Source organism: Pleurotus ostreatus, assembly GCF_014466165.1.
Source record: "Pleurotus ostreatus strain PC9 chromosome Unknown scaffold_7, whole genome shotgun sequence".
NCBI classification, from domain to species: Eukaryota; Fungi; Basidiomycota; class Agaricomycetes; order Agaricales; family Pleurotaceae; genus Pleurotus; species Pleurotus ostreatus.
Window position 1 is genome coordinate 2,559,974 of NW_023503162.1, and position 25,244 is coordinate 2,585,217.

General features: G+C 49.1%; 10 protein-coding genes across 10 annotated transcripts; 7 read left to right on the plus strand and 3 right to left on the minus strand.

The window, feature by feature from the left end:
• Positions 1 to 83: 83 nt before the first annotated feature.
• PC9H_010124 (uncharacterized protein) lies at positions 84 to 2,742 on the plus strand (the record flags this gene model as incomplete). Its single annotated transcript, XM_036779618.1, has 11 exons — positions 84 to 246; positions 295 to 360; positions 411 to 745; positions 817 to 1,182; positions 1,236 to 1,301; positions 1,356 to 1,433; positions 1,483 to 1,642; positions 1,700 to 2,329; positions 2,383 to 2,425; positions 2,478 to 2,521; positions 2,687 to 2,742. The coding sequence occupies 11 exons, from the start codon at positions 84 to 86 to the stop codon at positions 2,740 to 2,742; spliced, it is 2,007 nt and encodes a 668-aa protein (XP_036629007.1).
• Positions 2,743 to 3,888: 1,146 nt separating this feature from the next.
• On the plus strand, positions 3,889 to 4,755 carry YUH1_2 (ubiquitinyl hydrolase 1; the record flags this gene model as incomplete). The annotated part of the gene is made up of 5 exons (XM_036779619.1): positions 3,889 to 4,035; positions 4,090 to 4,137; positions 4,189 to 4,246; positions 4,306 to 4,619; positions 4,669 to 4,755. The coding sequence occupies 5 exons, from the start codon at positions 3,889 to 3,891 to the stop codon at positions 4,753 to 4,755; spliced, it is 654 nt and encodes a 217-aa protein (XP_036629008.1).
• Positions 4,756 to 5,209: 454 nt separating this feature from the next.
• PC9H_010126 (uncharacterized protein) lies at positions 5,210 to 6,081 on the plus strand (the record flags this gene model as incomplete). The annotated part of the gene is made up of 5 exons (XM_036779620.1): positions 5,210 to 5,303; positions 5,365 to 5,469; positions 5,526 to 5,668; positions 5,721 to 5,807; positions 5,869 to 6,081. 5 exons carry the CDS (start codon positions 5,210 to 5,212, stop codon positions 6,079 to 6,081), a joined length of 642 nt encoding a protein of 213 aa, XP_036629009.1.
• Positions 6,082 to 6,277: 196 nt separating this feature from the next.
• On the plus strand, positions 6,278 to 9,086 carry PC9H_010127 (uncharacterized protein; the record flags this gene model as incomplete). The annotated part of the gene is made up of 3 exons (XM_036779621.1): positions 6,278 to 6,795; positions 6,847 to 7,223; positions 7,288 to 9,086. The coding sequence occupies 3 exons, from the start codon at positions 6,278 to 6,280 to the stop codon at positions 9,084 to 9,086; spliced, it is 2,694 nt and encodes an 897-aa protein (XP_036629010.1).
• Positions 9,087 to 9,437: 351 nt separating this feature from the next.
• PC9H_010128 (uncharacterized protein) lies at positions 9,438 to 12,199 on the plus strand (the record flags this gene model as incomplete). Its single annotated transcript, XM_036779622.1, has 7 exons — positions 9,438 to 9,538; positions 9,562 to 9,615; positions 9,671 to 9,700; positions 9,757 to 9,887; positions 9,937 to 10,073; positions 10,126 to 10,359; positions 10,415 to 12,199. 7 exons carry the CDS (start codon positions 9,438 to 9,440, stop codon positions 12,197 to 12,199), a joined length of 2,472 nt encoding a protein of 823 aa, XP_036629011.1.
• Positions 12,200 to 13,307: 1,108 nt separating this feature from the next.
• PC9H_010129 (uncharacterized protein) lies at positions 13,308 to 16,152 on the plus strand (the record flags this gene model as incomplete). The annotated part of the gene is made up of 7 exons (XM_036779623.1): positions 13,308 to 13,375; positions 13,434 to 13,496; positions 13,549 to 13,605; positions 13,662 to 13,792; positions 13,854 to 13,990; positions 14,043 to 14,276; positions 14,332 to 16,152. 7 exons carry the CDS (start codon positions 13,308 to 13,310, stop codon positions 16,150 to 16,152), a joined length of 2,511 nt encoding a protein of 836 aa, XP_036629012.1.
• A 545-nt stretch (positions 16,153 to 16,697) lies between these two features.
• Positions 16,698 to 18,927, minus strand: PC9H_010130 (uncharacterized protein; the record flags this gene model as incomplete). Its single annotated transcript, XM_036779624.1, has 7 exons — positions 16,698 to 16,825; positions 16,898 to 17,069; positions 17,125 to 18,085; positions 18,136 to 18,275; positions 18,325 to 18,456; positions 18,507 to 18,617; positions 18,670 to 18,927. 7 exons carry the CDS (start codon positions 18,925 to 18,927, stop codon positions 16,698 to 16,700), a joined length of 1,902 nt encoding a protein of 633 aa, XP_036629013.1.
• A 1,034-nt stretch (positions 18,928 to 19,961) lies between these two features.
• PC9H_010131 (uncharacterized protein) lies at positions 19,962 to 20,744 on the plus strand (the record flags this gene model as incomplete). Its single annotated transcript, XM_036779625.1, has 2 exons — positions 19,962 to 20,057; positions 20,121 to 20,744. The coding sequence occupies 2 exons, from the start codon at positions 19,962 to 19,964 to the stop codon at positions 20,742 to 20,744; spliced, it is 720 nt and encodes a 239-aa protein (XP_036629014.1).
• A 252-nt stretch (positions 20,745 to 20,996) lies between these two features.
• Positions 20,997 to 22,033, minus strand: PC9H_010132 (uncharacterized protein; the record flags this gene model as incomplete). The annotated part of the gene is made up of 6 exons (XM_036779626.1): positions 20,997 to 21,112; positions 21,168 to 21,237; positions 21,292 to 21,594; positions 21,653 to 21,836; positions 21,894 to 21,925; positions 21,977 to 22,033. The coding sequence occupies 6 exons, from the start codon at positions 22,031 to 22,033 to the stop codon at positions 20,997 to 20,999; spliced, it is 762 nt and encodes a 253-aa protein (XP_036629015.1).
• A 1,933-nt stretch (positions 22,034 to 23,966) lies between these two features.
• Positions 23,967 to 25,152, minus strand: PC9H_010133 (uncharacterized protein; the record flags this gene model as incomplete). The annotated part of the gene is made up of 5 exons (XM_036779627.1): positions 23,967 to 24,157; positions 24,320 to 24,427; positions 24,482 to 24,821; positions 24,871 to 24,930; positions 24,985 to 25,152. The coding sequence occupies 5 exons, from the start codon at positions 25,150 to 25,152 to the stop codon at positions 23,967 to 23,969; spliced, it is 867 nt and encodes a 288-aa protein (XP_036629016.1).
• Positions 25,153 to 25,244: the final 92 nt, after the last annotated feature.

The window sequence follows — 25,244 nt, forward strand, 5'->3', positions numbered from 1 at the left end:
CGTACAACTGTATAGTTTTGAAATTAGTCAGCCTCAAGCACTTGGCACAAGAAAATCAGTATCTTCAACTCAACAATTCTATTATGGCCGACTTCACCGAACTCAACCCCCATGCAATTTGTGACCGATGCAATGTCAGTTTTAAGAAGGAAGAACTTCAGTATGTCGTTGGTCGAGTCAGAGGAACAGGCCAGCGACTTTGTCTTGTTTGCAAGCTCTACTATTCTGTAAAAGCGAACAATAGCAGTGAGTCCCTGCTATTGAACGGATGGCATTGACTGAATTAATCCCCAGATAAAACACTGAGTGCTGCTGAGTTGCAGGATATTGCGCAACAGGTCGCTAAGGGCCAGCATGGAGGTATGTAAACGAGTCACTATATTTCCATAACTGCCTCTAAGTCATCTTAGATTCCAAGCTCAAGGTCCAAGCAGTGGGGCGGCCTTTTCATTCACTTTGGGACATCCACACCCCTAGCTCCTCTATGGGACCACCTCCGCTTCCACGACCGCAAGTCCTCACGCCTGCCAGTATCAATGCTGGCTCGATGCTACCTTTCCCGAGGATCAATTCCGATTCGTTTCCCCAATTTGTTGGATATCAGCAAGCACACACAAAGTTCAACGAACTTCGGGCTCACTTTGCAAAGCTGGCATATGCACATGGTGGCACAGGCAAGATCACTGTGAGCGTCCGCTTGGCTACTTGGATACCAGACAAAAAGAACGGTCTGAAACCCATCTCTGTGAGTAGAGAGCCATCCATACATATGTTTCACCCTCTCTAAATCTTCTAAATCGGCGGCCATCTCAATAGGAGCCTCGGGACCTCCAGCATGTTTCGCCAGACATTGGAGTCGATGACTTGAAAAGCATGGCAATCATAGCCATCTGGGAGTCTTACTGCAAATGGTCCCACGATTATCCCATTTCCTTCAGCAGCCTTGGTCTTCGTGATGCTGACTGGCACGAACTTGTCCCTATCGTGGGTATGCCGGCACCTTTTCGCAGCCAGTTCACAAATGCAAAAGGAAAGTTTAATCCCAAAAAGGGATTACACATCTTCGTTTCAATCCCACACCACATTTACATCGAGATTCTCAATTACCGCGACACTATAGCTGAGCAAGCAGCCGAAAAAGAAGATGAGGAAAGCTCTCATCACCCACCAGTGATAGTCAAGGTTGGTCTTGATCCCTCTATGATTGTATCGGTGTTGATGATGAATCGTTGCAGCCCTTCGGAACCAAGACCACCCAAGACAGCTATCGATCATCAAGCCATAAACCCCCCATGTCTGCGGTAAGCCCTGTTGCTAGTAATTTCGAGAGTGCTTAAGCTTACGCTCTTGTTCAGCAGCAGGCACCTGGGACTATGATCAGTAAGCGAGTGCTCAATCGAGATGAAGGGACAAAGCATAACCCAGTCACTATTGTAAGAATTGAATATCATGTTATGCTATAACTAATGCTTCGTCCCACAGCCATCATCTTCTGATGACGATGAAGACCAACCAGAGGATCAACCATCTACTCCACCACGCAAGATTCCTCAGCGTGGTCAGGAGTCGCCTGACATCAAGACCGTTCGTGCAGCACTGCGCGCACAGGAATCGGGAACACGGGGAAGTGCTCGTTCAAAGTGTATGTGCTCCTCAATTTCTATATTCCATGTTTTGTTCCTTACTGCTACATGTTTAGACAACACCGAGGAGATGCCATGCATCGTCTTTGTTGCGCCTCGCACAAGCTGGAAGGACTTGATCAGTACTCCAAGCATCGTCCAATTGGAGAAGAATGTCACCCCTAAGCGAGTGAGCATCTTTGTCAATCCAAAGGGAGAGGCTTTCCGTGGCACGTTCAAGAGTGCTCGCTTCGGACACGTTAGCACCCCCATTTTTCCTACCACATCGTCATATGTCTGCATCAAGCAAGCATTCTACGAGAAGCCTGATGGCAAGCTTGCTTACTACTCTGGCGCCAAGCAGAGCGAAATTCTAGACAAGGAGATCGCTTGCCTGGTTTGGGCCTCTGCATTATTGGACCTGGTCTACGACTTCATCAAGTTCAATGAGAAGGCACCTTTCAACATCCCCCAGATGCGCTTCGTTCATGCAGCGCTGGCGAATTCTAACGAGGTGGATGGAGTCAAGAAGTCTTATCTCATCGAGGAGGTCATCAATGGGAAGTTCATCAAGTACATCAACAACGACAGCCCGGAGCTTCTTCCAATGGAGAATCAGGATCAGGAACGGCGAGCAAAGTTCCTCGCCTTTGCTCAGCATGTTCAGTATTTCAAGACGGAGTCTGTTTTCATTTCTGATCTTCAAGGTAAGCATATTGGCGATCAAGGAGGTACTATTGTTCGTTAACATGCCCCTCAGGTGGTGATACTCTTCTCACTGATCCTCAAATCACAACCGATCCGTGAGTGGCTCCATCTTTCTTGCTTCTCAGCAAGTAGCTGAAACTCGAACAGCAGTATTACCAAAGGACAGATCTTTGCATCTGGCAACCTGCCCAGTGCGTTTACAAACTTCAAAACACTACATACCTGCAACTATTTTTGCAAGTGGTATAAATTATGCTCCCTGTCGCTTCCTTCCTCCGACTCTGAGTCCCATAGTAAGCAGCCTCTCTTTGTAGGATCTGTTGATTCACCAGATAACATAGCTTAACTATGTATAGCTAAAATACGATACCAAAAGACCTACTCCTTAGCTACAAATCCTAGCTACAAATGATAACAGAATTGCCTTTGAATGAACGAACAAAACCAAGGACCTTTACTACAGTCACACCATGTCACAGTCACTTAGCTGGAATGGTGGGTGGGTGCGACTTACTTTGATCAGTAGTGCCAGCGGATTCGGTTTGATGATGCCAATCTGCTGTATATATGTATGTAACACACATTCAGCACTGCTGGAGGCTTCATGGTCCATCCTGTTGCTGGAATTCCATGCTCTATAGTCAATCCACAGTGCGGAGTTTGATGTTTGTCCATGTTTGTCTGGCTGGCGCTTCGAGGTTCCTGCTCAGTATGAAGCAAGGTCTGACTCTCATTGTGAACAAGACACTGCGGGTTTATTTTTTTGGGTTCATCCAGCTACTTAACAGCATTACACTCCTTACATTATATATACTAGTGCTATTGGTCCACCCCATCGTGGCTACAGAGTCTTTCGACTGAGCGTGCACAATGTTTGTGTATATTTGCTTCATGTAAGCGCGCACTCTGTGCTATACATACCAGCCAGTGACTTTGGCTTTGGTCACCTACAGGGGCCATGTATTCACTTTCTCTGCTTGGTGAGTCTATTCATTATTATTACAGACTGCCTGTGCCATTCTTTGACCTTGCTGGTCCATCCCCTCTCATAGAGCACCAACTTGTGCGATGATTTGAGCACTAGATCTTTGTACATGTTTGTACCTACTTAGCAAAGCGCGCGTCTATCTGCAGTGCTTGGGGGCCTTGTGCCAAGGAACAAACAACTCGGACTTTTCAAGCCGGTGGAGAGCAGATCAGTCTTGCCCTTGGGCTCGACCATCATCTACTGTGTGGACGACATTGAAATATGACTTCTGCCGGGAAATGGATTCCTCTTGAATGCAACCCTGAGGTAAAGTCTGGTGGCCGCTTGCGCGATCCAGGAGCTCGGGTAATCAACTTTCGTTGCGCTGTTTAGGTATTCAACACGGTAAGTCGCAGCATCGACTCAGTTACTGATGCTCACTACCTCGTATCCAGTGGGCCAAGAGGGCCGGACTTGTCACGTCGCAAGCCTGTTTTGGGGACGTGTATGGCTTGGACGAAGAGGTAGATACTCTGACTTACGCATTGTATGATAGAACCGCGAAGCCTGACGACATGGAAGCTTCTAGCTATGGTCCCACAGCCCACTAAGGCTCTCATCCTTATATTCCCCCTCTCTGGGCAAATAAAGGAGAAGCATCAAGCGGAGGACGAGAAGCTGAAGAATGAGGGCGGTGGGGTTCCTGTTGATCCTACTGTGATATGGATCAAACAGACAGTACGTGCTGCGAGAACCCTATCAGTTACCGAGGCTGATTGGTTTTCGGCCTAGATCAGAAATGCTTGCGGAACGATGGCGCTGTTGCATTCCCTGATGAACGTCGGTGGTCTATTCCTTCTCGTTGACCGCGATCGCTGACGCCCCCGCCAGAGCGACGTGACTTTCGCGCCCCACAGTGCTTTGTACCAATTCGTCGAGCAGTGCCAGAGTGAGTTGCTGCGCTTCACGATGTGCAGCGCCATTCCTCATGAGCTTTCGTGCACGCAGACATAACACCTGACGAGCGCGCGCATCTCCTCGAAACTACGACCCTGTTCAGCCACATCCACGCGGACACCGCGTCGCAAGGGCAGTCGGCCGTCACTGACGAGGTGATGAACACGGACCTGCACTTCGCGGCGTTCGTCGCGGCGCCGGAGCCTGATCTACGGGAGAAGGCGAGCACTGGGCAGGGTGTGGCTGAGGCGGCAGCTGCTGATGATGCGGTGAAGGATACGAAGGCCACCGGAATGCGACTGATCGAACTTGATGGGACGAGGAGCGGTCCCTTGGATAGAGGCCCTTGCAATGATTTCCTCGCCGTGAGTCTTGTTCTAAATGTCTAGTAAAGACGAGACTGAATGATTGTAGGACGCTGCGAGGTATATCAGAGAAAATTACATCTCGTCTTCGTCGAGTGTGCAATTCAGCATTCTTGCACTGGGCCCCCCGGCATGAGGCAACGATTGGAACTATGTACTACGCCATGAATGACACAGTGTGCTAGCATAACATATCCAACAATAGTCCTCCCGTGTAGAACCGTGCAATATATCTACTCCCAGTGAGAGGTTTATGTCAGTTGAGGGTAATATTGCTATCTCATATTCATGACTTATCAGTACTCAGTCACAATTGAAATCGAGATAAATCGATAACCTGATATGAAATGCTTGACTCGGATATTCTCTACAAATAATCGATAATCCAGCAACTTAAACGGCCGATCGACAGATTGGCACTCTAGCGGGCCAACGACGGTCTCGAAAGGCAACTTGGACTCCCGTCTAAGTAAAACGCTCACCAAAATAATAATAATAATAATAATAATCCAGCAATTCAGTAATCATAAACACGGCCAAATAACGCGTCTCGCTGAGTTTAGACTCGAGCACTCCAACCACCTTCAAGAATGGATGAAGCCCCAATCATTGTCGAACCTCTCGCGGATCTTACAAACTACCGGCAGGCAAAGTCGCATGCTGGCGTTCTACAAGCATATACAAGTATGATGTGCCACTAATCACTGCAACCTTGCCCAATTGTTTACATGTCTGTGGCGCTTAGGACGCCCGGTGGAAGACCCCAAACATGTCACAGCGGAAGAGGCTGATAGGGCGGAAGCGCGTGCTATACAGTTGGCAAATTTTGTTCCTTTTGAAGGCATACCTAGTGAGTTTGCCTCCACCTCACTATCAATGTGTCAGCCCTGATTCTGAATGACTTAGGATCTGATGCTGCCACCCTCGCCCAGATCTTGCAGAGACTAGAGCAAATGGAAACAAATATCAACCATCGTTTCAATCACATAGAGGAGAAGATAGATAATCTTGAGAAGAAGATCAATAATGTGGAGGTTATTGCCTTGAAGGTACCCTTTCGAAAGCTTTGGATCAAGGATAGATTTTGACTGTCTCCAACAGGCACTGAATGGCACTCGAGGTGATGGTACTTGGATTGAGTACGAGCTTATACCCTTTACCGACGGCAAGCTTCCGTCCCATCAAACCGTAAATGCTACTTATAATAAATATGCGCCCTCAGTACCTGCTGACAGTATCGAATTTGTAGTACCAGGTCGATACCCAGCCACCCTACGTTTACTTGCGACGTGCTACCGACATCGCCAAGCTGCAATCAGCTCAACTCACTCAATATCTTTCGTCCTATGGTGTTGCAGCCGCAGCAATGCCAACAACAGTGAAAGCGAAACGCAAAGAATTGTATAGAATAATTGGTGTTTCTGCTGATCTGCTGTCGGCCTATGACGCCTTGTCACCATAACTTGAAGAGTTCCATATTTGTAGTTGTAGGAGCGAACATATATAACTACGACATATAATTTTCAGGTGCTACGAGAGCGCAGCCGGACAGAACTGAGGTCGCCGGACCTACCGGCCCACCAACACGGCGCTAGATTTGTAAGTTCACGTCCTGTCACTGACAGTCGCCGTTCTCGACAGCGAGTTCACGGCGAGCGATGGCCAACCTGTCCAAGGACAAAGAGGCCTTGAAGCCAAACCCGCACCCTTATGCTATCAAAACTACATCTACCGCGCTCCTTTCTCGCTCCAACTCATCATCGCAAAGCGCAAGGCCAATTCACAATTACATCCCCAGTCCCAGCCCAAGTCCCACAAGGAGTCGGCCAAGTCAGAGGCAATATGGATATTCTCATGGAAGTGGTCACAGATACTCGAGAAGTCTAACTGGGGAGTCTCCGAGACCATTACCAGTGCCGCCGTCACCATCGCCGACGAAGCAATTGTACACCTCAGGACACGGACATTCGCCTTCTTTCGACGTTGATCTACCCGCAAACCCCAAACTATGGACACCGTCGCAGCTGGCGACATATCTCGCCACTGCTTTACGCGTTCGCTCGGGGGAATCGTTGCAATTGCCGGCCCCTGTCGCGCGCGACATCGCGGCTTTCGTCAAGACCTCAAAAATCACTGGGAAGGAATTTCTGAGGTTTAATGAGCAGGATCTGAACGAGTACGTGATGCTGCTCGGAACGGCTGGACTTGAGCGTTGATATTTGCCTAGCTATGGCATCAACAAGTTGTGGTCGACTGCTCTCTTTGCGGCATCGCGTACTCTTAGGCAAAATGTTCTGAAGGGCCGCATTTGGGGGTTTGGCAGCAACGACTTCAACGGGCCTTCCAGTAATGATACTCCTTTCGGGGAACACGCCCAGTATGACTCCGCTTCTTCTACCTCATCTCTGGACATCGATAGATCTTATTCGGACAACGACTTTTTCGATACGACCTTTCAATCCAATGCCAAACACCCCTTGGACGACGTTACACCGGTCAAGCGCGCGCGAAAAGGTCGTGTTAGCGTAGGGAAACTGAAGAATGGCCGTGTCAAAGGGATGGTTGAAACTTTCGAGAGGAGTGGCAGCGTTGACGAATCCACGGGTAAGTCTCAGTCATTACTATTACTCTTTTAACGGTAATCTGAACGATTTTGGAGGCTGGTTAGGTCGTACTCGAAGCGGAAGTGAAAGTAGTGTCAGCGGTTCGGAGGATCCAGTGCATCCTACCCTACGCCCTCACCAAACAGGCACAGCTATCTATCATACTCAACCCCCGCAGTTCCTACCACCTTCCCACCAAGTATCCGAACCCCTTCAATCCGATGCTGATACCTACGACACTGCTACTGAAGGCGGACAATATGACACCGCTACTGAGGGCGGTGATGAAGGCGGCGGATCTGGAGAGCCAAGTCCGCAGGCTCCGAGATTCGAGCGCGTTGCTCAGGCAGACGAAGAACTACCCATGGAAGAACTCCTTGCCCAAATAGAAGTAGAGAAATCCAGCGGCGGGGTCCATGCTTGGGAGCTCGACGGGAATGGTACTGCTATCATCACCATGAAACATCTTCCTACAACTTCAGAGACTCCAGTTGAACGATCAATCTCTAGTGTGGATAGTTTGAAAGGGAGGCCGCTTCCCCATCCCCCTGCTTCTGGATCTCCCGTGGTATTTCTTCCCGCTGCTCAAACACTCCCCTCACAGTCCACCGGCTCGCGACAGTTACCAGCCCTACCCAACTCCCACATTCACGCGCCGAAACCGCAACATGGCTCCCTCCGCGGCCTCGGCGCGTCCTGGAATGCTGTCGACGGCGATGGAGTCTCCCTGCTGACGGGCAGTGTCGATTCTCTCCTTAGCACTACCGACGACGGTGCATTGGAGGGCCAGAATGGGAGCTTCGGGAACAGCGACGGGTGGACGAAGGCACCTAGCGAAGCAGGAAGCGGGAAAGCGAGTAAGCGAATAAGAGTGAGCGGCGGCAGTGGCCTGAGTAGTGGGAGCGGGAGAGTTAGTATGAGTCGAAGAAGTAGTGGGCAGACGAAGAGGGCAGGTATCTCGGAAATCTTTGGGATTTCTAAGGAGGAGGATTCCGTCGTTGAATCCACCGAGCCTGATGGCGCAGACGCGCCCACAGTGGATTCGAACGAGGCCGAGGAGGCGTCGAAACGAGCGGCGTTGGAGGAGTTGTTGCTTGATAAATCTAGAGCGCTAGAAGAGTTGCAGGAGCGCATTACGGAGAAGGAGAGTGAAGCCCGGGAATACGCAGCCGAGAAGGCGGCTTGCGCTGAACGGGAGCAAACCCTGCAGACTGAGCTTGCAGACGCGCTAGCCTTGGTTGAGTCGTACAAGACACGCCTAGGCGAGGCTGAGAAGAGGGTGGAGGCTCTGGAAGATGCGGAAGAACGAAGACGACAATCTGAGACGTCCGTGACCAAGGACCCAATTTCCGCCATGACCAGGAACAAATCCCAGAAACCCGCCCAGACGTTCGGCGCCGGCTTTAACTTGGGTCTCTTCATGAACTTGGTCCCCCAGTCCGTCCTGGGACGCGTATTCCGGCCACAAACTGTCTCGCCTGACACGCCGTCGTCGTCTCGCTCGCCGACAGCTGTTGGCGTTGGCAAAGATGACGTTGAACTGGGCGAAGCCCAAAAGGGGTTCCAATCTGCCACTGCATCCCCTTCCGCACCGGGAGCTCCCTCGACATCATCTAATCGCTGGAAAGACTGGTTGGCGTTATCCCCGGTGCCATTGTACTCGGGATCCGGGACAAGTGATGACAGCTCCGAAAATGGGGAAGGCCATCCCCGCCAATTCCCTCCTTGGAGCAATCCTGCCACTATCCGTGCACTGCCCCCATACGTCTTCCTCGTTGGACTAGGTGTCGCTGCCGTTGTTCTCCGAGTTGTTTTGAAGCGCGTTGGTTATCGACTTGGACTTGGTGTTGGCGTGAGGCGGTGAGATCTAATCGAAATTTGACAACATCCTCATCTTTACTGGTTTCTTTCCTTATATATGGTTCTCCCCCGTCCTCTCTGAATATCGTTGAATTATTTTTGCTGACCATTCACGAACTGTCATGCTCACGACTATTGATGAACTTCATGATCTACCCCTAGCTTATGATATATTATATTACCTGTGTAGGTATAGCAGTATAGCTTTCCATCGTTATTGTCCGCATCACATAGGTTCGCTGTGGTTTCGACGTGTCCACTTAACGAACTTTACACGCGCACAGCATATGGTACAGTATACGTATATCTTCTCGTCTTCTGTGTTGCTAACTGCACCGTTCCTTTCTCCCCCACCATGTCGACACCACCGCGCCCCATATTGAACCCCATTTCAACGAGTAAGAGTGCGGACGATGAGGACAAGTTCAATCCATTTTCTTCACATCTTGGCGATCGGTAGTGACTGATGATCATAACAGTCTCTTCAGCAAACAACTTGATGTGGACGACAATGATGATACGCTCTACTCTTCGTAAGTGTCTTTCCTTGGAGACCACATCATGGCGACTTGACAGCATTGGTTCTAGTGTCCGACCGTCAAACCTGATCGATGATCAGTGAGTATGCTTTTTGAGGTTTATCAGAAGAATTGACCAAGAAAATGGGGATGTAGAGTGCTCATGCTGTTTGAAAAGCAGACGGAATTGATAGGGCAACTAGTCGAGTGGCAAAGCAAGCAGGACGAGCACACAAAGGAACAGATTAAGCTCTTAAGTGAAATTAACGCGCGACAGGATATTGAAGGTGAGAAATTCAATTCCACATGTATCTTCGCGAGCTTAAGGATGCTAAGGTGCCTCACGAACGGCAGCACCATCGGTTCCCGTTCGCAGCGCTTCAGCGTGGAACCCACTTCTCCGATCGACGTTGAAGAAGATGAGTCCCACTATTGACAGATGGCGCGGTGGCCTCGATACGTTACTTATCTTTGTGCGTGGTTCCCAATGTCGGAAACCCGTTATTTACTAAATTCTTTACTCAGATCGGTTTATTCTCTGCCATCGTCACCTCTTTTCTGATCGAAGCTATCGGAAACCTGAAACCCGATCCGGCGGACAAGACTAATGCTTTACTTGCAAACCTCACGGAGATCATCGTGTCTATGGGCAGAATAAATGTATCAGAGCCCCTTCACTTGATTGAGCCAGAGGGATTCGAGCCGGAACCGGAAGATATACGCCTCAATATTTATTGCTTCGTGTCTTTGATTTTCGCGGTAAGTCCACTTCTTCATCCGAAAGCAAATTCTTACTTTCTGGGAACAAATGTAGCTTTGTACTGCCGCATTGGCCGTGGTGGGGCGCGATTATTTGACGAGACTGACCCGACCAGACGGAGACGCGATTAGCCGCCTGACCGATATACACCGCAGATGGAAAGGTGCCCAAACATCTCTGGGCCCATTCTTAGAGACTTTGCCCATGACTCTCACGTTGCCCGTGTTCATCTTTGCACTGGGTTTGGTTGACTACATTACATCAATATCCATCAAATTGGACGAACGAGGCCAATACCTGGACAGCGCTTTCATCATCGGCGGCGCAGCAATATCGTTGACAGCCTTGATGGTACTCTTCACCGTCTACCATGGGATTTGCCATCCTGCGACCTCCCCATTCCAAAGCGGAATCAGGACCCTCCTCAGATTGCGCGAGACGTGGAAAGCTGACGATCAGCCGCCCTCACCCTGTTTGAGTCAGGACAATCTGAATGCTTTCCACGAACTCATCCAGGACATTCATGATGACGAGACTCTGACTCATGCAGTCGGACCATTGAATTCCCTGCTCAAATCGCAATGGTCTTGGGATGAGAAAGAGGTTAACACTGTCCTCCATCTCCTCTCCTTTGAGGCGTCTCTTCAGTGCCAAATGAACGTTCTCAACGTGCTGGCGAAGCGAGACATATCAGGAATTACCAGCGTACCTATCGGCGTCAGGGTACAGGTCCTCAGTGCTGTTCTGGCGGTCGAGAAATACCACGTCAGTACCAACCTCCCGCCTGGCAATTTAGACCAACTCGTGAAGTTCCCTTTCGTGACCGTGGTAGCCAAACTGGCCAGAAGCATCGTACAAGCCAATTTCTCCAACTGGGACCTTGACAAGAGCCCGCTCCTCGCACTCTTGAGTGTCACCGCTTACAAATATCATGTACATCCAGATCACCAATGGATCGTAGAAGTCGTATCATTCCACGCGCTGAAGATATTGGCGGATGTCTTCGATCCGGAATTCTTCAATTCCCATGACCCACAATTCGTCAACGAACGAATGGACGAGGTCTTCGGTGCCCATGCCATGGATTTCTCCGAGTGCCAGATGTTGGCGGTTGGTCTTGCCATTTCCCAGGATATCCAACCCCATGTTTTCCAAGGGATGATGGGTTGGATATGCACCAAAATCACATCGTCATCCGAAGTCCAACTATTTTCTATCCACGTCCTCACAGAAGTTCTCAACCTCGTTTCGATCGATGAGAATAAGCAGATGTATCGGCCCCTATTCCGGCTATGCTGGTTCGTAAACTACATCAGCGAATCCCTCTTCTTCCCGGCCAATATCGGCGTCAACGCATCCTTTACCATGCAAATGGCTTACACCATCCAGAAGAGATGGTGCTCGCTCGAAGTAGTCAAGCCGACTCTGTGGTCGGACAGCGTCTTCACATCCGTGATCAGATTTTTGGATCTGGCTGAAGGCAACCTCGCGGAGCTCGCTACCAGCGAAGAGCACCGAGACATCATCTCCCAAATCAGTGCCGCGTTAGGAGGCCTTTGCGTGCTTCTTTCATCCGTGAATCCAGTGACAATAACTGAAACAGATAACCGTCAGAGGAGAGTCGAGTTTACGCATCAGCTGTTGCGTGTATGCATCCAGTATATTACCCATGAAGATCGAACGACTGGCGAACCGATTCTTCCGGAGCGTACGCTGGAATCACTGTTGGCGAGTCTATCACGCTTGGTCAAAATGGTGAAGATGGAAGAAATAGACGAATCGCTGCGAGTACAACTTGCAGTTCTGCCCTTGGAGGCACCAGTGGTTCGCCGTAATTGATTGTGAGGTTATGAAACAACCTGGCCGCGTCTAAAGCTAATTCATTATATAGGAACATGCAATATATGGGCAACGACCAAGGGTGTTCGGTTATGGCTGTAGACGGCAAGCCTAAGGACGCACATCCGACTCAGGAATCGGCACTTCAGTCAGGAGACTTCCCTGCTGCTCAAGGCCCAGGCTTGTCCTGACCACAAGCCACGTTCAAGCTTCCTCCCAAATTGTTTCTGAGATCCTGATGTATGCCTGTCGACAGGAGTGCGCTAGCCTCAGGGTGAGCTACGCCCTTGTCCATAGAGTATGGCGCACCCTAGGACAACCATCCCTCTTGCGTTTCGTCAGCGCCATCGAGGCAAATCCAGATTTATTCACTTCTATAAGAAGTATCTCGAAACCCGCAGCATCCAGGCCAGCCTCTTTCCTCACGTAGAGAGCCTCGCGATCGGGCCCAAACGTCCGTTCACCGAGGCGCTATCTTCCAACAGTTAACATAGGCGGGCACCTCGATCCTACCCATACATACCCTGCCTTGAATGCAACATCCCGCCCTTTCTGCCGCCGTCCGTACGCACTGGCCACTGGGTATGTCCACCTCGTCCATTCCCCTTTCCGTCCATAACCCCACTAATCCAGGCCCTGCAGACTACTGGTTGATTTTTCTAAGAACATCAACCTGACGCTGCCGTTGTTCTCCGAGTTGTTTTGAATCCCGTCGGTTATCGACTTGGACATGGTGTCGGCATGAGGCGGTGACATCTAATTTGACAGCACCCTCATCTTTACTAGTCTCTTTCCTTATATATGGTTCTACCCGTGTCGTCTCTGAACATCGTTGAATTAGTTGTGCTTCCGTTCACGAACTATCATGCTCACGACTACTTACTTACGAATGCCATGATCTACCACTAGCTTATAATATATTGTTTTTGTAGGTATAACAGTATACATAGCTTTCCCATCGTTATTGTTGGAACCAGGTTCGCTGCGAAGTTTTCTCCTTATACAGACGACGTGTCCAACTCACGAAAATTACCCGCGCACAGCATATTATATACGTATATGTCTTGGTCTTCCGGGTCAGTGACTGCACCGTTCCTTTTCTCCCACTATGTCGACACCACCCCGACCCGTGCTGAAGTCGATTTCAACGAGCAAGAGTGTTGACGATGAGGACAAGTTGAACCCATTTTCTCGGCGTCTTGGCGATCGGGAGTCACTGATGCGATCGTGACAGTCGGTCCCGTGTCTTCAGCAAACCACTCGATGCAGACGACAATGATGATACGCTCTATTCTTCGTACGTGTTTTTTCTGCCCACTGCGCAACCACGTAAGCTCACGAATTCGTAGGCGGCTTGACAGTATTGGGTCTGCAAGTGTCCGACCTTCAAATCTGATTGATGATCAGTGAGTGCAAAAAAGCAGGTTCACTAGAAGAATTGAGCAAGAAAATGGCATTTTAGGGTGCTCATGCTGTTTGAAAAACAAACGGAGCTGATACGGCAACTGGTCGACTGGCAAAGCAAGCAGGATGAGCACACGAAGGAGCAGATTAGGCTATTGAGCGAAATCAACGCGCGACAGGACAACGAAGGTGAGAGACTCAAAGTTTCACGCGTATCCTCGTGGCCAGGAGATGGCTGAAGGATAATTAGATGCCTCGAGAACGACAGCGCCATCGGTTCCCGTTCGCAGCGCTTCAGCGTGGAACCCACTTCTCCGATCGACGTTGAAGAAGATGAGCCCCACCATTGACAGATGGCGTGGTGGCCTCGATACATTACTTATCTTTGTACGTGGTCGCTGATTACTGGAATGCGTTACTCACTAGATTCTTCAATCAGATTGGTTTATTCTCTGCTATCGTCACATCTTTTTTGGTGGAAGCCATCGGAAACTTGAAACCCGACCCGGCGGACAGAACTAATGTATTACTTGCAAACCTCACAGAAATCATCGTGTCTATGAGCAGAATGAATGCATCACAGCCCCTTCCCTTGACTGAGCCTAAGGAATTTGAGCCGGAACCGGAAGATATCCGCCTCAATATTTATTGCTTTGCCTCGTTGATTTTCGCGGTAAGTCTTGTCCTCCATCTGCAAGCAAGTACTCACTTTCTAGGAACGAATGTAGCTTTGTACTGCCGCGTTGGCCGTGGTGGGTCGCAGTTACTTGACGAGACTTACCCGACCAGACGGAGACGCGATTAGCCGCCTGACCGATATACACCGCAGATGGAAAGGTGCCCAAACATCTCTGGGCCCATTCTTAGAGACGCTACCCATGACCCTCACGTTGCCCGTGTTCATTTTTGCGCTGGGTTTACTTGACTACGTCACGTCGATATCCATCAAATTGGACGAACAATCTCAATACCTGGACAGCGCTTTCATCATCGGTGGCGCGGCAATATCGTTGACCGCCCTGACAGTACTCTTCACCGTCTACCACGGAATATGCTACCCCACCACCTCCCCATTTCAAAGCGGAATCAGGACCCTCCTCAGATTGCGCGAGACATGGAAAGCTGGCGACCAGCCGTCCGTGCCTTCTTTGAGTCAAGACAATCTGAATGCTTTCCATGAGCTCATCCAGGACACTCATGATGACGAGACTCTTACTCATGCGGTCGGTCCGTTGAATTCTTTGCTGAAATCTCAATGGTCGTGGGATGAGAAAGAGGTTAACACGGTGCTACATCTGCTCTCCTTCGAGGCGTCCCTTCAATGCCAGTTGAATGTCCTCAACGTGCTGGCGAAGCGAGACATCTCAGGAATTACCAGCGTATCTATCGGTGTCAGGGTCCAGGTGCTCAGTGCCGTTCTAGCGGTCGAGAAGTACCACGTCAGGACCAACCTCCCGCCCGGTAATTTCGACCAGCTCGTGAAGTTCCCCTTCGTCATCGTGGTCGCCAAATTGGCTAGGAGTATCATTCAGACGGACTTCTCGGACTGGGACCTTGACAAAAGTCCACTGCTCGCCCTCTTGAGCATCACAGCGTACAAACACCAAGTACATCCGGACCACCAGTGGATCATCGAAGTCGTATCATTCCACGCCCTGAAGATATTGACGGACGTCTTCGGCCTGGAATTCTTCAATTCCCATGACCCAGAGTTCATCAACGAGCGCCTGGACGAAGTATTCGGTGCCCATGCCTTGGACTTTTCCGAGTGCCAGATATTGGCGATCGGTCTGGCCATATCGCAGGATATCCATCCTCATATCTTCCAAGGGATGATGAGCTGGATATGCACCAAAATCTCATCGTCACTCAAAATCCAGCTATTCTCCACCCACGTCCTCAAGGAGGTGCTAAAACTCGTTTCGATTGACGAGCATAGGCAGATGTATCGGTCGTTATTCCGGCTATGCTGGCTCGTGAACCACATCAGCGCATCCCTTGACTTCCCCGCCAATATCGACGTCAGCGCATCCTTCACTATGCAAATGGCGTCCACTATCCAGAAGAGGTGGAGCTCACTTGAAGTAGTGGAGCCAACTCTGTGGTCGGACAGCGTCTTCACATTCGTGATCAGGTTCTTGGATCTGGCGAAGGGCAACCTCATCGAGCTCGCCGTCAGCGCAGAGCACCGAGATATCCTCTCCCAAATCAGCGGTGCGCTCGGCGGCCTTTGCGTGCTCCTGTCCTCCGCAAACCCAGTGAATATAACCCAAGTGGGCAACATCCAGAGGAGAGACGAGTTCATGCATCAGCTATTGCTCGTATGCATCCAGTATATTACCCATGAAGATCGAACGACTGGCGAACTGATTCTTCCGGAGCGCACGTTGGAATCGCTGTTGGGGAGTTTGTCACGGCTGGTCAATGTGGTAGAGATGGACAAAATGGACAAATCCCTGCAATCGCAACTTGCAGCTTTGCCAATTGAGGCAACAGTGGTTCGCCGTAGTTACCATTGCGAGGTTGTGGAACAAGCTGACCGTGGTTAATATTTATTCACTATGTAGGAACATGCAATGTATGTACAACTAATCAAGGGTTTCGGTTATCGTTCGCTGGACATAGACAGCATTGAAGTACATCCGACTCAGGAGTCAGTACTTCAGTCAGGAGACTTGCCCACTCGGCGCTCAACGTTTTCCAGAGTTCTCCTGACCATCAATCTTGTTCAGGCTTCCTCCCGAAATTGTTTCTGAAATCCTGATGTATGCCTGTCGACAGGAGTGCGCTAGCCACAACATGCGCTACGCCCTTGTCTGTAGATCATGGCGCCTTCTTGGACTACAAATCCTATTGTTCATTCTGCGATCATGCTACTTGTGCTCAATGAATGCGAGCGCCATAGCGACAGTCTTGCCTTCAGATATCCGTGACGGCAGCTGGAGGGGCATGAAATTATTGTCATTTATGTCCACTTCGAGTCCGAGAATGACATCTGCATATACGTATACATCGTAATAGGCGAAGGAAATAGAAATAAAACCAAGGGGAGAGGGCGAAACCATGTGAAAATGAAGTATCTCAACAAATGTGGTCATTCTAGACGTGCTTGAAACTTGCTCTCAACAGGCGCAGGTCCCGCTTCATTGGCAGCGTCGTCTGCATGCGCGTAGTCGCCTCCAACCGCCTCTGGCAGCGCATCTTCGTGATGAGAGGCGTTATCTATCCAAAAAGCATTGAGAAAGGGTATAAAATAAGATGAGATTGGATTCTGTGCAAAACGTCTCTACCTACCATTTGTAACTACTCTGTCTGCAGCAGGAGCGCTCGAGTCGCCATTCGTGTGCGGAGGGCGGCCTTCGGGAGCTTTCTCCTGCTGCCGCTTGCTGACCCGCCGAGTCAGATCGGCGCCCTCTCCCCCGTCTTCAGAAGTCGCGCGAGGGGGTGTCTTGACCTTTTTCTCGAGCTAAAGTGTATGGTGGTAAGCATTGATCACCTTACACGAACTCAATATCACTCACCGCATAGCCGTTGGGGCCCATCTCAATGGCTTGTCCCTTCACTGGGTGCGAATACGAAGGGGGCATGTCGGCACCATCAGCGTCCGCATATATATCATCGTCGTCATGCTGTGCGCCATCCTCCTCCTCTTCGACGCTACTACCTTCATCGTCGTCATCTTCCTCCTCGCTGATATACCCAGCGGCCCTTACAGCTGCCGCAATCGGTCCACTTCGTTCAATGGTCTCGCTCGCGACCAAATATCTCGCACAAAGCATGCGGATGTCGTTCCACCACTCCATCATGTCCTCGCGGCTGCGGGCCCTGAAACTCCACGCATATGCGCTGCGACTCCCGATGTGCATCTTCTCGCGCAAAGAGCCCGTCTTGATGGCTCCCATGCCGTCCTTCCTGCCCTCGATGTGGAATTTGTGGGACTTGGCGCCAGAGCTCGAAGGCGGGCCAAGCGTGCAGGCAGGCAGGAATAAGGAGAAGATGGGCGACTGTCCAGCGTGTGTCGCGGGATCCGAGGAACCGTACTCGTGGAGGAAGCCAGCAGCCGTAAGCACATAGAACGACTCCCGGTACGTGCGTGTGTAGCGCTTCTTGCGTTCGAGGATGCCAGTGTGAACGGGAATGATGATGGGGTCATCTTTGCACGGGTACACGATCGTATCTGGGTTTCGAAGAGGTGTCTCGGGGTCAAGCAAGTGGTCCGAGCGGGCGCTGAAGCTGATCCACTCTCGATCAGGAGCTAGCGAACCAAAGTTCTCGGACAAGCGGGTGTGGATGTCGGCGATTTGTGACGTCATTCGGCCTTGCCACTCATCGTATGTTTGCCAGGCGGATTGTAGAGCTCGAACGATACCCTCTTCGAAATGAGCGGAATTTTGCTGCATAATGATGATAGACTTCTGGAGGAGGTTTTCCTCGTGGACTTGCTTCTGTAGTTGGCGGACAACGGCTTGATTGGATACGTATCTGTCATCGATTTAGGTTTGACAATAGGAACGAACTGAACATGGACTCACGGATCGGTCTTACTAGTAACTTGGAGCGGACTGTTCTTGTAGGAGGAGATGGAGTTGGCGAGCTCGGCGACGAGCTTCGTGGATAGTTCACGCTCCCTTGCAACGCTTGTAGCCAATTTGCCAGTGTCGTTTTGGACATTCTGCACAGAATGAACGATTGCTCGCCTAAATGTGAAAGATTGTGCGCACCTTGACATGAGCCTTAATCTCTGCTCGGAGCTTCTGGAGATGCTGAACAATGGAACTATCGATGGTTCTGCCCAAGTTGGCATGCTGATCTGCTATGGAACGTGTTTTGTCGCGTATGTTGTAGTACACATCCTATAGATAGACGTTGAGCCTGAGCAATTTGATAATCGCTGGGCGCACACCTGTAACCCGCCTTCGCCCAAGAACTGGTTTCCCGCCCTGAAAGGTACTTGGATGACTGCCCCGAGCTTGATGAGTTCTCGGGCCGTGTTGTTGTGGATGTCAGCGATTCCCTGTAAGCGTCGGGGTCAGCTTCCTATCATCCCGCCTTTGCAGAGAGCGCACCTCGAAGTATGCGATTAGCTGCTTGACGATGGCCTTCCATGCAACAAATCGCTCGATGAGGATGTCAGAAGGGCGAAGGTCGTGGGGCGCGACGTTCTTCTTGATCAGCGACTGGTTTCGTGAGACCGTCGAGCCTTGCTTGGAAGCACGTGAGACTGAGGTTGCGCGAGAGAGCGATATGGTTTCTTGATTCATTGTGGAGACGGAGCGACGAGAATGGGGTTGTTGGGAGTAGAAGCGGGGCTGCACACTGCTCATTTTATGTTCGTCGGCGAGCGGACCTTGCAATGGTAATGGAGTTCTGACGTAGTTGAGCCGATTTACGGAAGTCGCGGAGTCAAAAAGAATATCGATCGTGGAAAATTGTTTTCTCACAGTCACAATGACATTTACTGTTAGCGCAAGGACTAATACGACCTGGAACTAAAATTGAGTAAAATGAAAATAGAGGAGGTAAAGAGAGTATAATTCACCGAAAAACTGGTGCATATATCACAATATTCCTACTGGTCAAGTTAATACCCCCTAAGTGGTGGTCTCCTGATTCAGAGCTAGGGACTAGCCAGGGGATCGGCATGTCAACGATGAGCAGAGATTGAGTCCATGAAAAATCCACAAGGCTACGTTCCATTAAATTTCACAAGATAAACTTGGGCAGGCGCGTTGTGGGGGGAAAGGAAGCAAGAGGGAGAGAAGTCTCGCCAACGTACTTATAGGTCTGACGCGGTCATGTGACCTGCGCAATATTAAATTCCCGATGCGCGTAGAGCCAGTAGGACGTACAGTAGGAATAGGTTTGTATTGGCTCGAGCCATAAACGCTTCAGGACCCAGTGCTGTAATTACCATCGTCTGCTGGGTTGCGCTAGAATACAACTAGAATCCCACTCCTAGACACTATCCACAGGGGCTTACGCAACCCCGGTGACTCGTCCATGTCAAACTGTATGTAATTTAGACACTATACTACACAAAGTTGGTTCTTCAGCAGAACAAGCGCCATACAGCCGTATTTTTATCCCAGTCACTCTGCATTGAAGTCGAGAAAGACTTCTTGAGTCGTGATGCATTCAGAGATGTCAATACATAGCAATGCTTACCGCTGCAAGTAGTATGGACAGACCTGCTAGCATCTAGAGCCCATAGTAACATAACATGCTACTGATCTAATAGGCTTCATTTTTATGCTTCGAACCTAGGCTGCAGAGACACCCGCAAGATATATAAAAGAATCTTATATAGTAGAAGCACAGAACAGAGTAAGCCCGGATTCTACCGCAAATATCCACCATTATGAAGTTCTCAGCACTCCTCATCTTCACAGTCACTTATACTACCTACGCTCTCGTACCCCCCACTGGAACCAACACAGATGATGTGCTAGTCAAAGTGAATTCCACTGCATTCCGGCGTCCATGATATACCACTCACGTCTATCATACACTATTACAGCGCCAATATGACCCTGTGTGCACCTGCACCTCAGGCTCGACTACATATACTATCGCGCCACCCACCTCCTCGAGCACCGCCCTCACTTCAAGCACTCCCCTCACTTCAAGCACTCCGACTACAGGGACCCCACCCGTGACTACTCCCACCACCTCTCCTCCCCAGAACGACTGCACCGCTATTCCCAAGGCTACGTTCCTCCTACGCGCCTACAACAAGAATGTGAAGGATCTCTACTACACTGCCAACGCCACACAGATGGCCAGTGCTGTCGCCAACAACGGCTATGTGGAGGGCCCACACATGGGGAGGGTGTACACTACACAGGAGGCAGGGACGGTCCCGCTCTACCGCCTGTACAACGCCTCCGCGAAGGATCACTTTTACACGACGTCCACCGCGCAGAGAGACAACGCCGTGGCAGCGCACGGATATACGAGCCAAGGGATTGCAGCGTATATCTACACGACGCAGATCTGCGGGAGCATCCCGCTGTATAGGCTGTATAGCGCGGAGGACATCGACCACTTTTACACGATACACCAGGGCGAGGTCGACAATGATGTACCAGGTCGCGGTTACGCTGACCAGGGCATCGCCGGTTACGTTCTCCCCCTTCAGTGAGGTACGCTCGAAGTTTTCGGACCGACTGAGAGGGTGTCGCTGACTGATGATGGCAGAAAGTCGCAAAAGAGCCAGGTGTGTTTGTCGAGGCAGTGGCGTAAACCGACGTTATGCCTGTACTGAGGCTCAATCTATTCAGAATAACAGATCAGTAATTGTACGCATGTCACTGTCAAACCATTGAGAAGAGAGTGAACCCGACATCAGAGTTTGGGAATTCCAGATGTAGAAACAAATATAGTGAAGGACCGTTCAAATATTTCGAAGGTGCTTGATGAAATGAACAGGAGCTAGGGGTCTACGAAGGCAAGCAATCATCCCGCTCGTAACACTACTGAGCCGTAAGGTGGCTAACACGCGCCCAAAAGCTATCATTTGGATGCTCGTTAACTGTGTACTAAGGTTTGAATACAAGTCACTCACTTGCATCTCCCCTAGGGAAGTAGGAGGTTATATCCCAACCATGTAACGCATTGTTGACAGCAAATTCTCCCTACGCGAGCAGTGAGAAGTGACTGCGCTTGGTCAGAGTGAAAGATCGACTTACCTTATACGAGGTTCCAGGGAAGGCATTCAGCATGAAGTAGGTGGGACAGATGAAAATGGCTTCATGTAAATGAGCATCGTAAATCAACACCGTGAACAAATCGTTACGAGGATCAACCCTCCCCCATGCTTGGTCAATGGGCGCTCCAACCCCAGCATACAGTCGTGCTGCATTGGCAGCATTTGCGATCCCAATGTAAGGGAACAGACGGAGAGTATAGTCTGCCGCCGTGACAGTCCCGGCCGTTCTTTGATCCACGAAGTCGTTGCCTTCGCAGGTGTTGGTCATAGTCAGGAGCGCTCTCTGAGAAAATGAATTACAATGAAGCTGCAAGCCAAAGGCAAGGAGACTTGTCACATACTCCATTGAGTCTCCTCCGCCTCAGCGCCTGGGTGGGTCGTTCAGTGATAAATTCTCCTTCAATCACCGGCACGGTTGCGAACGTCCCGAAGAACCCAGCCCGATTTACTCTGTTGTTGGCGGTTTGTAGCTGCACAATATTGGCTGCCCTCAGGCATTGCATAATGTCTGGGTAACCATTACATCTATTGAGATCCGTGAGCTCGGCCACAAATACGGGAGATAATGACTATCGATCTTACCCAGCTTGGGAGACAACCTGGTTGAAAATACTCTTATGACGATGTCAGAATGGGTACAATGTGTACGGAACTATGTGTCAAACCTCTGGAACAGCTCCATTGAAAGGGTGTTGAGAAGGTAGGAAAGATGAACTGGACATGGCTGCTCTATGATGTTCAAAGTGTCCAAATAATACTTCCGAACAAATAACATTTGCCCGAACATTTCTGAACTTGCCGAACATTTTCTATAAGTTGCCCGAGCATTTTGTGTCACTTGGCCGAACATTTCTTAACTTACCGAATATTTTCTGTGTTTTGCCCGAACATTTTGGTTACTTGCCCGAACATTCTTTCTATACCAAACATTTCATGCTCGGGCGCTGGTGGTCATTATTGACCGTGGGAATATAAGTTAATGACTGTGTGAGTTCTTGTTTCTGACCGTGAGATACTCCTGAGAAACCCTGAGACCTATTAAATCAATCATCATTAATCCTTAATCTAATCTTCGGCGATGAATCCTTTATCTAATCCCGATCGTCAATCTTATCTCCGTAAATTAGCGCCCCCTAGGCAGCCCCCTTTATCCCCTTTATGCATATCTTGTAGTAGAGTCTTCGCAGTTCCCAGTGAGTCCTTGGCTGTACACAGAGGTGCAAACTTGATAGAGTAATAACTAGTAGTACTCGCAGTACTCAGCTCAGTTAGTACAGCACTAACACTAGAGATCTATGTATGCAAGGTCAATGACAAGGGTGTGATAAGGCTGGAATATATAGAGCTCAGCTCATATTAGCGCTATAAAGTCCTCCAGCATCAATACACATCTTATCTAGTTCCATTGGTACAGAGAATAGAAGGTCTGCGACCGAAGCTTGCGCATTTGTCTTAATTCCCACGGTCAGCAATAGCAAAGTCAGTACGCAATATTCCCACAGTCAAGTACAGGTATTCCCACAGTCACAAATCCCTTTGGGCCTGTCAGGGTCCATTAAGAAAAATGTTCGGGCAAGTAACCAAAATGTTCGGGCAAAGCACAGAAAATGTTCAGTAAGTTAAGAAATGTTCGAGCAAGTGACACAAAATGTTCAGGCAACTTATAGAAAATGTTCGGCAAGTTCAGAAATGTTCGGGCAAATGTTCGGAGATTGTATTTGTTCGGAAGTATTATTTGGACACTTTGAACGTCATACTGCTCTGAAGAGGGGTGGACTGGTCCTTCCGTTCCGAGCGACGACGTGTTGTAACACAAAAACCGGCACCTGGAGTTCATCGTTCGAACATACCTAGCACTTATCAGGTCACCTCCAAACTTGCTGATCTTGGGAAGAAATTGTGATAAAATGGCGTAGGTCGTAAAATAATAGCATGGAAATGCGCAAGCCATTCATTCGGCGCTCAGCTCCACAGGAACTTCAATCGCCACCGATGTGAGTTCTCAAGCTAGTGTCCGACCGACCATTTCCCTCTCTAAATTTTTCTCGCTTCCATATGACGTTCAAAGTGTCCAAATATTAGTGCCGAACAATTGAATCTCCGGACTTTGTTCTTTATCCGAACATTTTCATTAAGTTGTTCCAACATTCTATTAAGCACTTTGAATACTCTGTATTTTCATCTTGAACATTTGTTTAGTTACCTGAACATTTCTTTCAATTGCCCGAACATTTTGTTTCAGTTGCCGAACACTTCGCAAATGAGGCTTGGCAAGAATATTGACCGTGGGAAGGTACTGTACTGACCGTGGAAAAACAGGAGCTTACTGTGTGACTTAGACCCTGACATGCCCAATAATTCAACGAAGTCCAATGTAAGTCCTGAGGTGTCTGCTTGATGGCTCATTCTTCGCTACTTGTGCAAGATTCATACAATCTACAGTGAAGCAAAGTGTATTAATGGGTTATAAACAGACAACTAATATATGTAAGTATCTACAGTCGAATATTAACCATTGTTGTATGCCTGTATTGAACAAAGAGTCGAGGGAAAGAAAAGTAGGGGTATAAACGAGTGACTTGTAATAGGTAATGAGTGTGGGTATGTGATTTATATAACTGAAGAACGATAGAGAAAAAGACAATGATAATTCAATCAGAAGTCAATGAATGTAGATGACGACCAAGGGTTGACCTTCAAGATAGGATCATCACTGAATGAGGACCGAACTCCGAGGACCTTGGATGCAGTCGGAGCATCCTCGTCAAGCTCTTGGTCAGTGTCAGTAAGATCAATCGTTGCTGGCTTTGCTGCAAGTGGCCTTAGGTATCGTGTTTCGGCTGGTTCTATGAATCAAACAAATGAAGTTAGCTTTCGAAACAATTAAGATGGTTGATCTCACCTTCCCCTTACGAGCTCTCTTTACCGAAGGACCAGAATACTCTCCATCAGAGACTCCTTAGACTTCGTCAATATAACTTCGTATCCTTGGTTGAAATATGACTTACGATCATGAACAGCTTCATCGTCACCATGCCTGAGGTTGATCCCAAGTTCACTGGCATTGGCTTCTTCCCACTCTTTGATAATAGCACTGGGGATAGGATCAACAGTAGCTGTAGTACCGAGTCAATCTAGCATGTATCTTATCAACAAATGTTGATACTCACTGATATATAAAATATTTTCAGGTAGGGATTTCTTCTTCGACCCAATATAAGCATAAAGATCTTCACCCTTAGGCAGAATCGTTCGCAGTGGCCGAAGCTCCTTGTAGTACTGAATGCACATGAGAACTGCAGGCCTAGATGATTCAGGAAGCGATGCTAAGTAGCTGTAGAACTCAGGGAGTATGCTGGCAAGATTCTCCTGGATTTCGTCTTCTGAAGCAGATATGCTGAACTGAAAACCAGTTTGGAGGTTACGAGCTAAGAGTTGCTTAGGGTGGAGTTCAAGATCATATCGGGTAGGAGGAGAGGGTTTTACAAGGCCAGAGATGACATCGCCATTCTACAGGAGTAAAAGTTAGACAATGTGCATGGTATACCGAGCTACATACCATGGTAACTCCATGGGGATTGACATAGATATATCCAACATCAACAGTTGAGGCTCCTCGCTTAGTAGTAGCAATGATTAATCTTTTATACAATCAACAAGTAAGCGAACTCACCTTTCGCTTTGAAGCTTTTGAGGCTGAGAGTAACCCTTTATTCGCCTCATTATGAGCCTGCTTTACGATAGAAGTTGTCTTGCGACTGTTAGATGCTTGAGAGCTAGCCCCTGCAGGAGTGACCATTCGCTGGAGGATTTGGACAACAGCAGAAGAGGACGATGTCATTTTTAATAAGAGTAGAGTTTTTTTAGAGAATTGAAAAGAGAGAAGGAAACAAAGAGTGACTGAGAAACGATTTGAACATATGACAAACATGT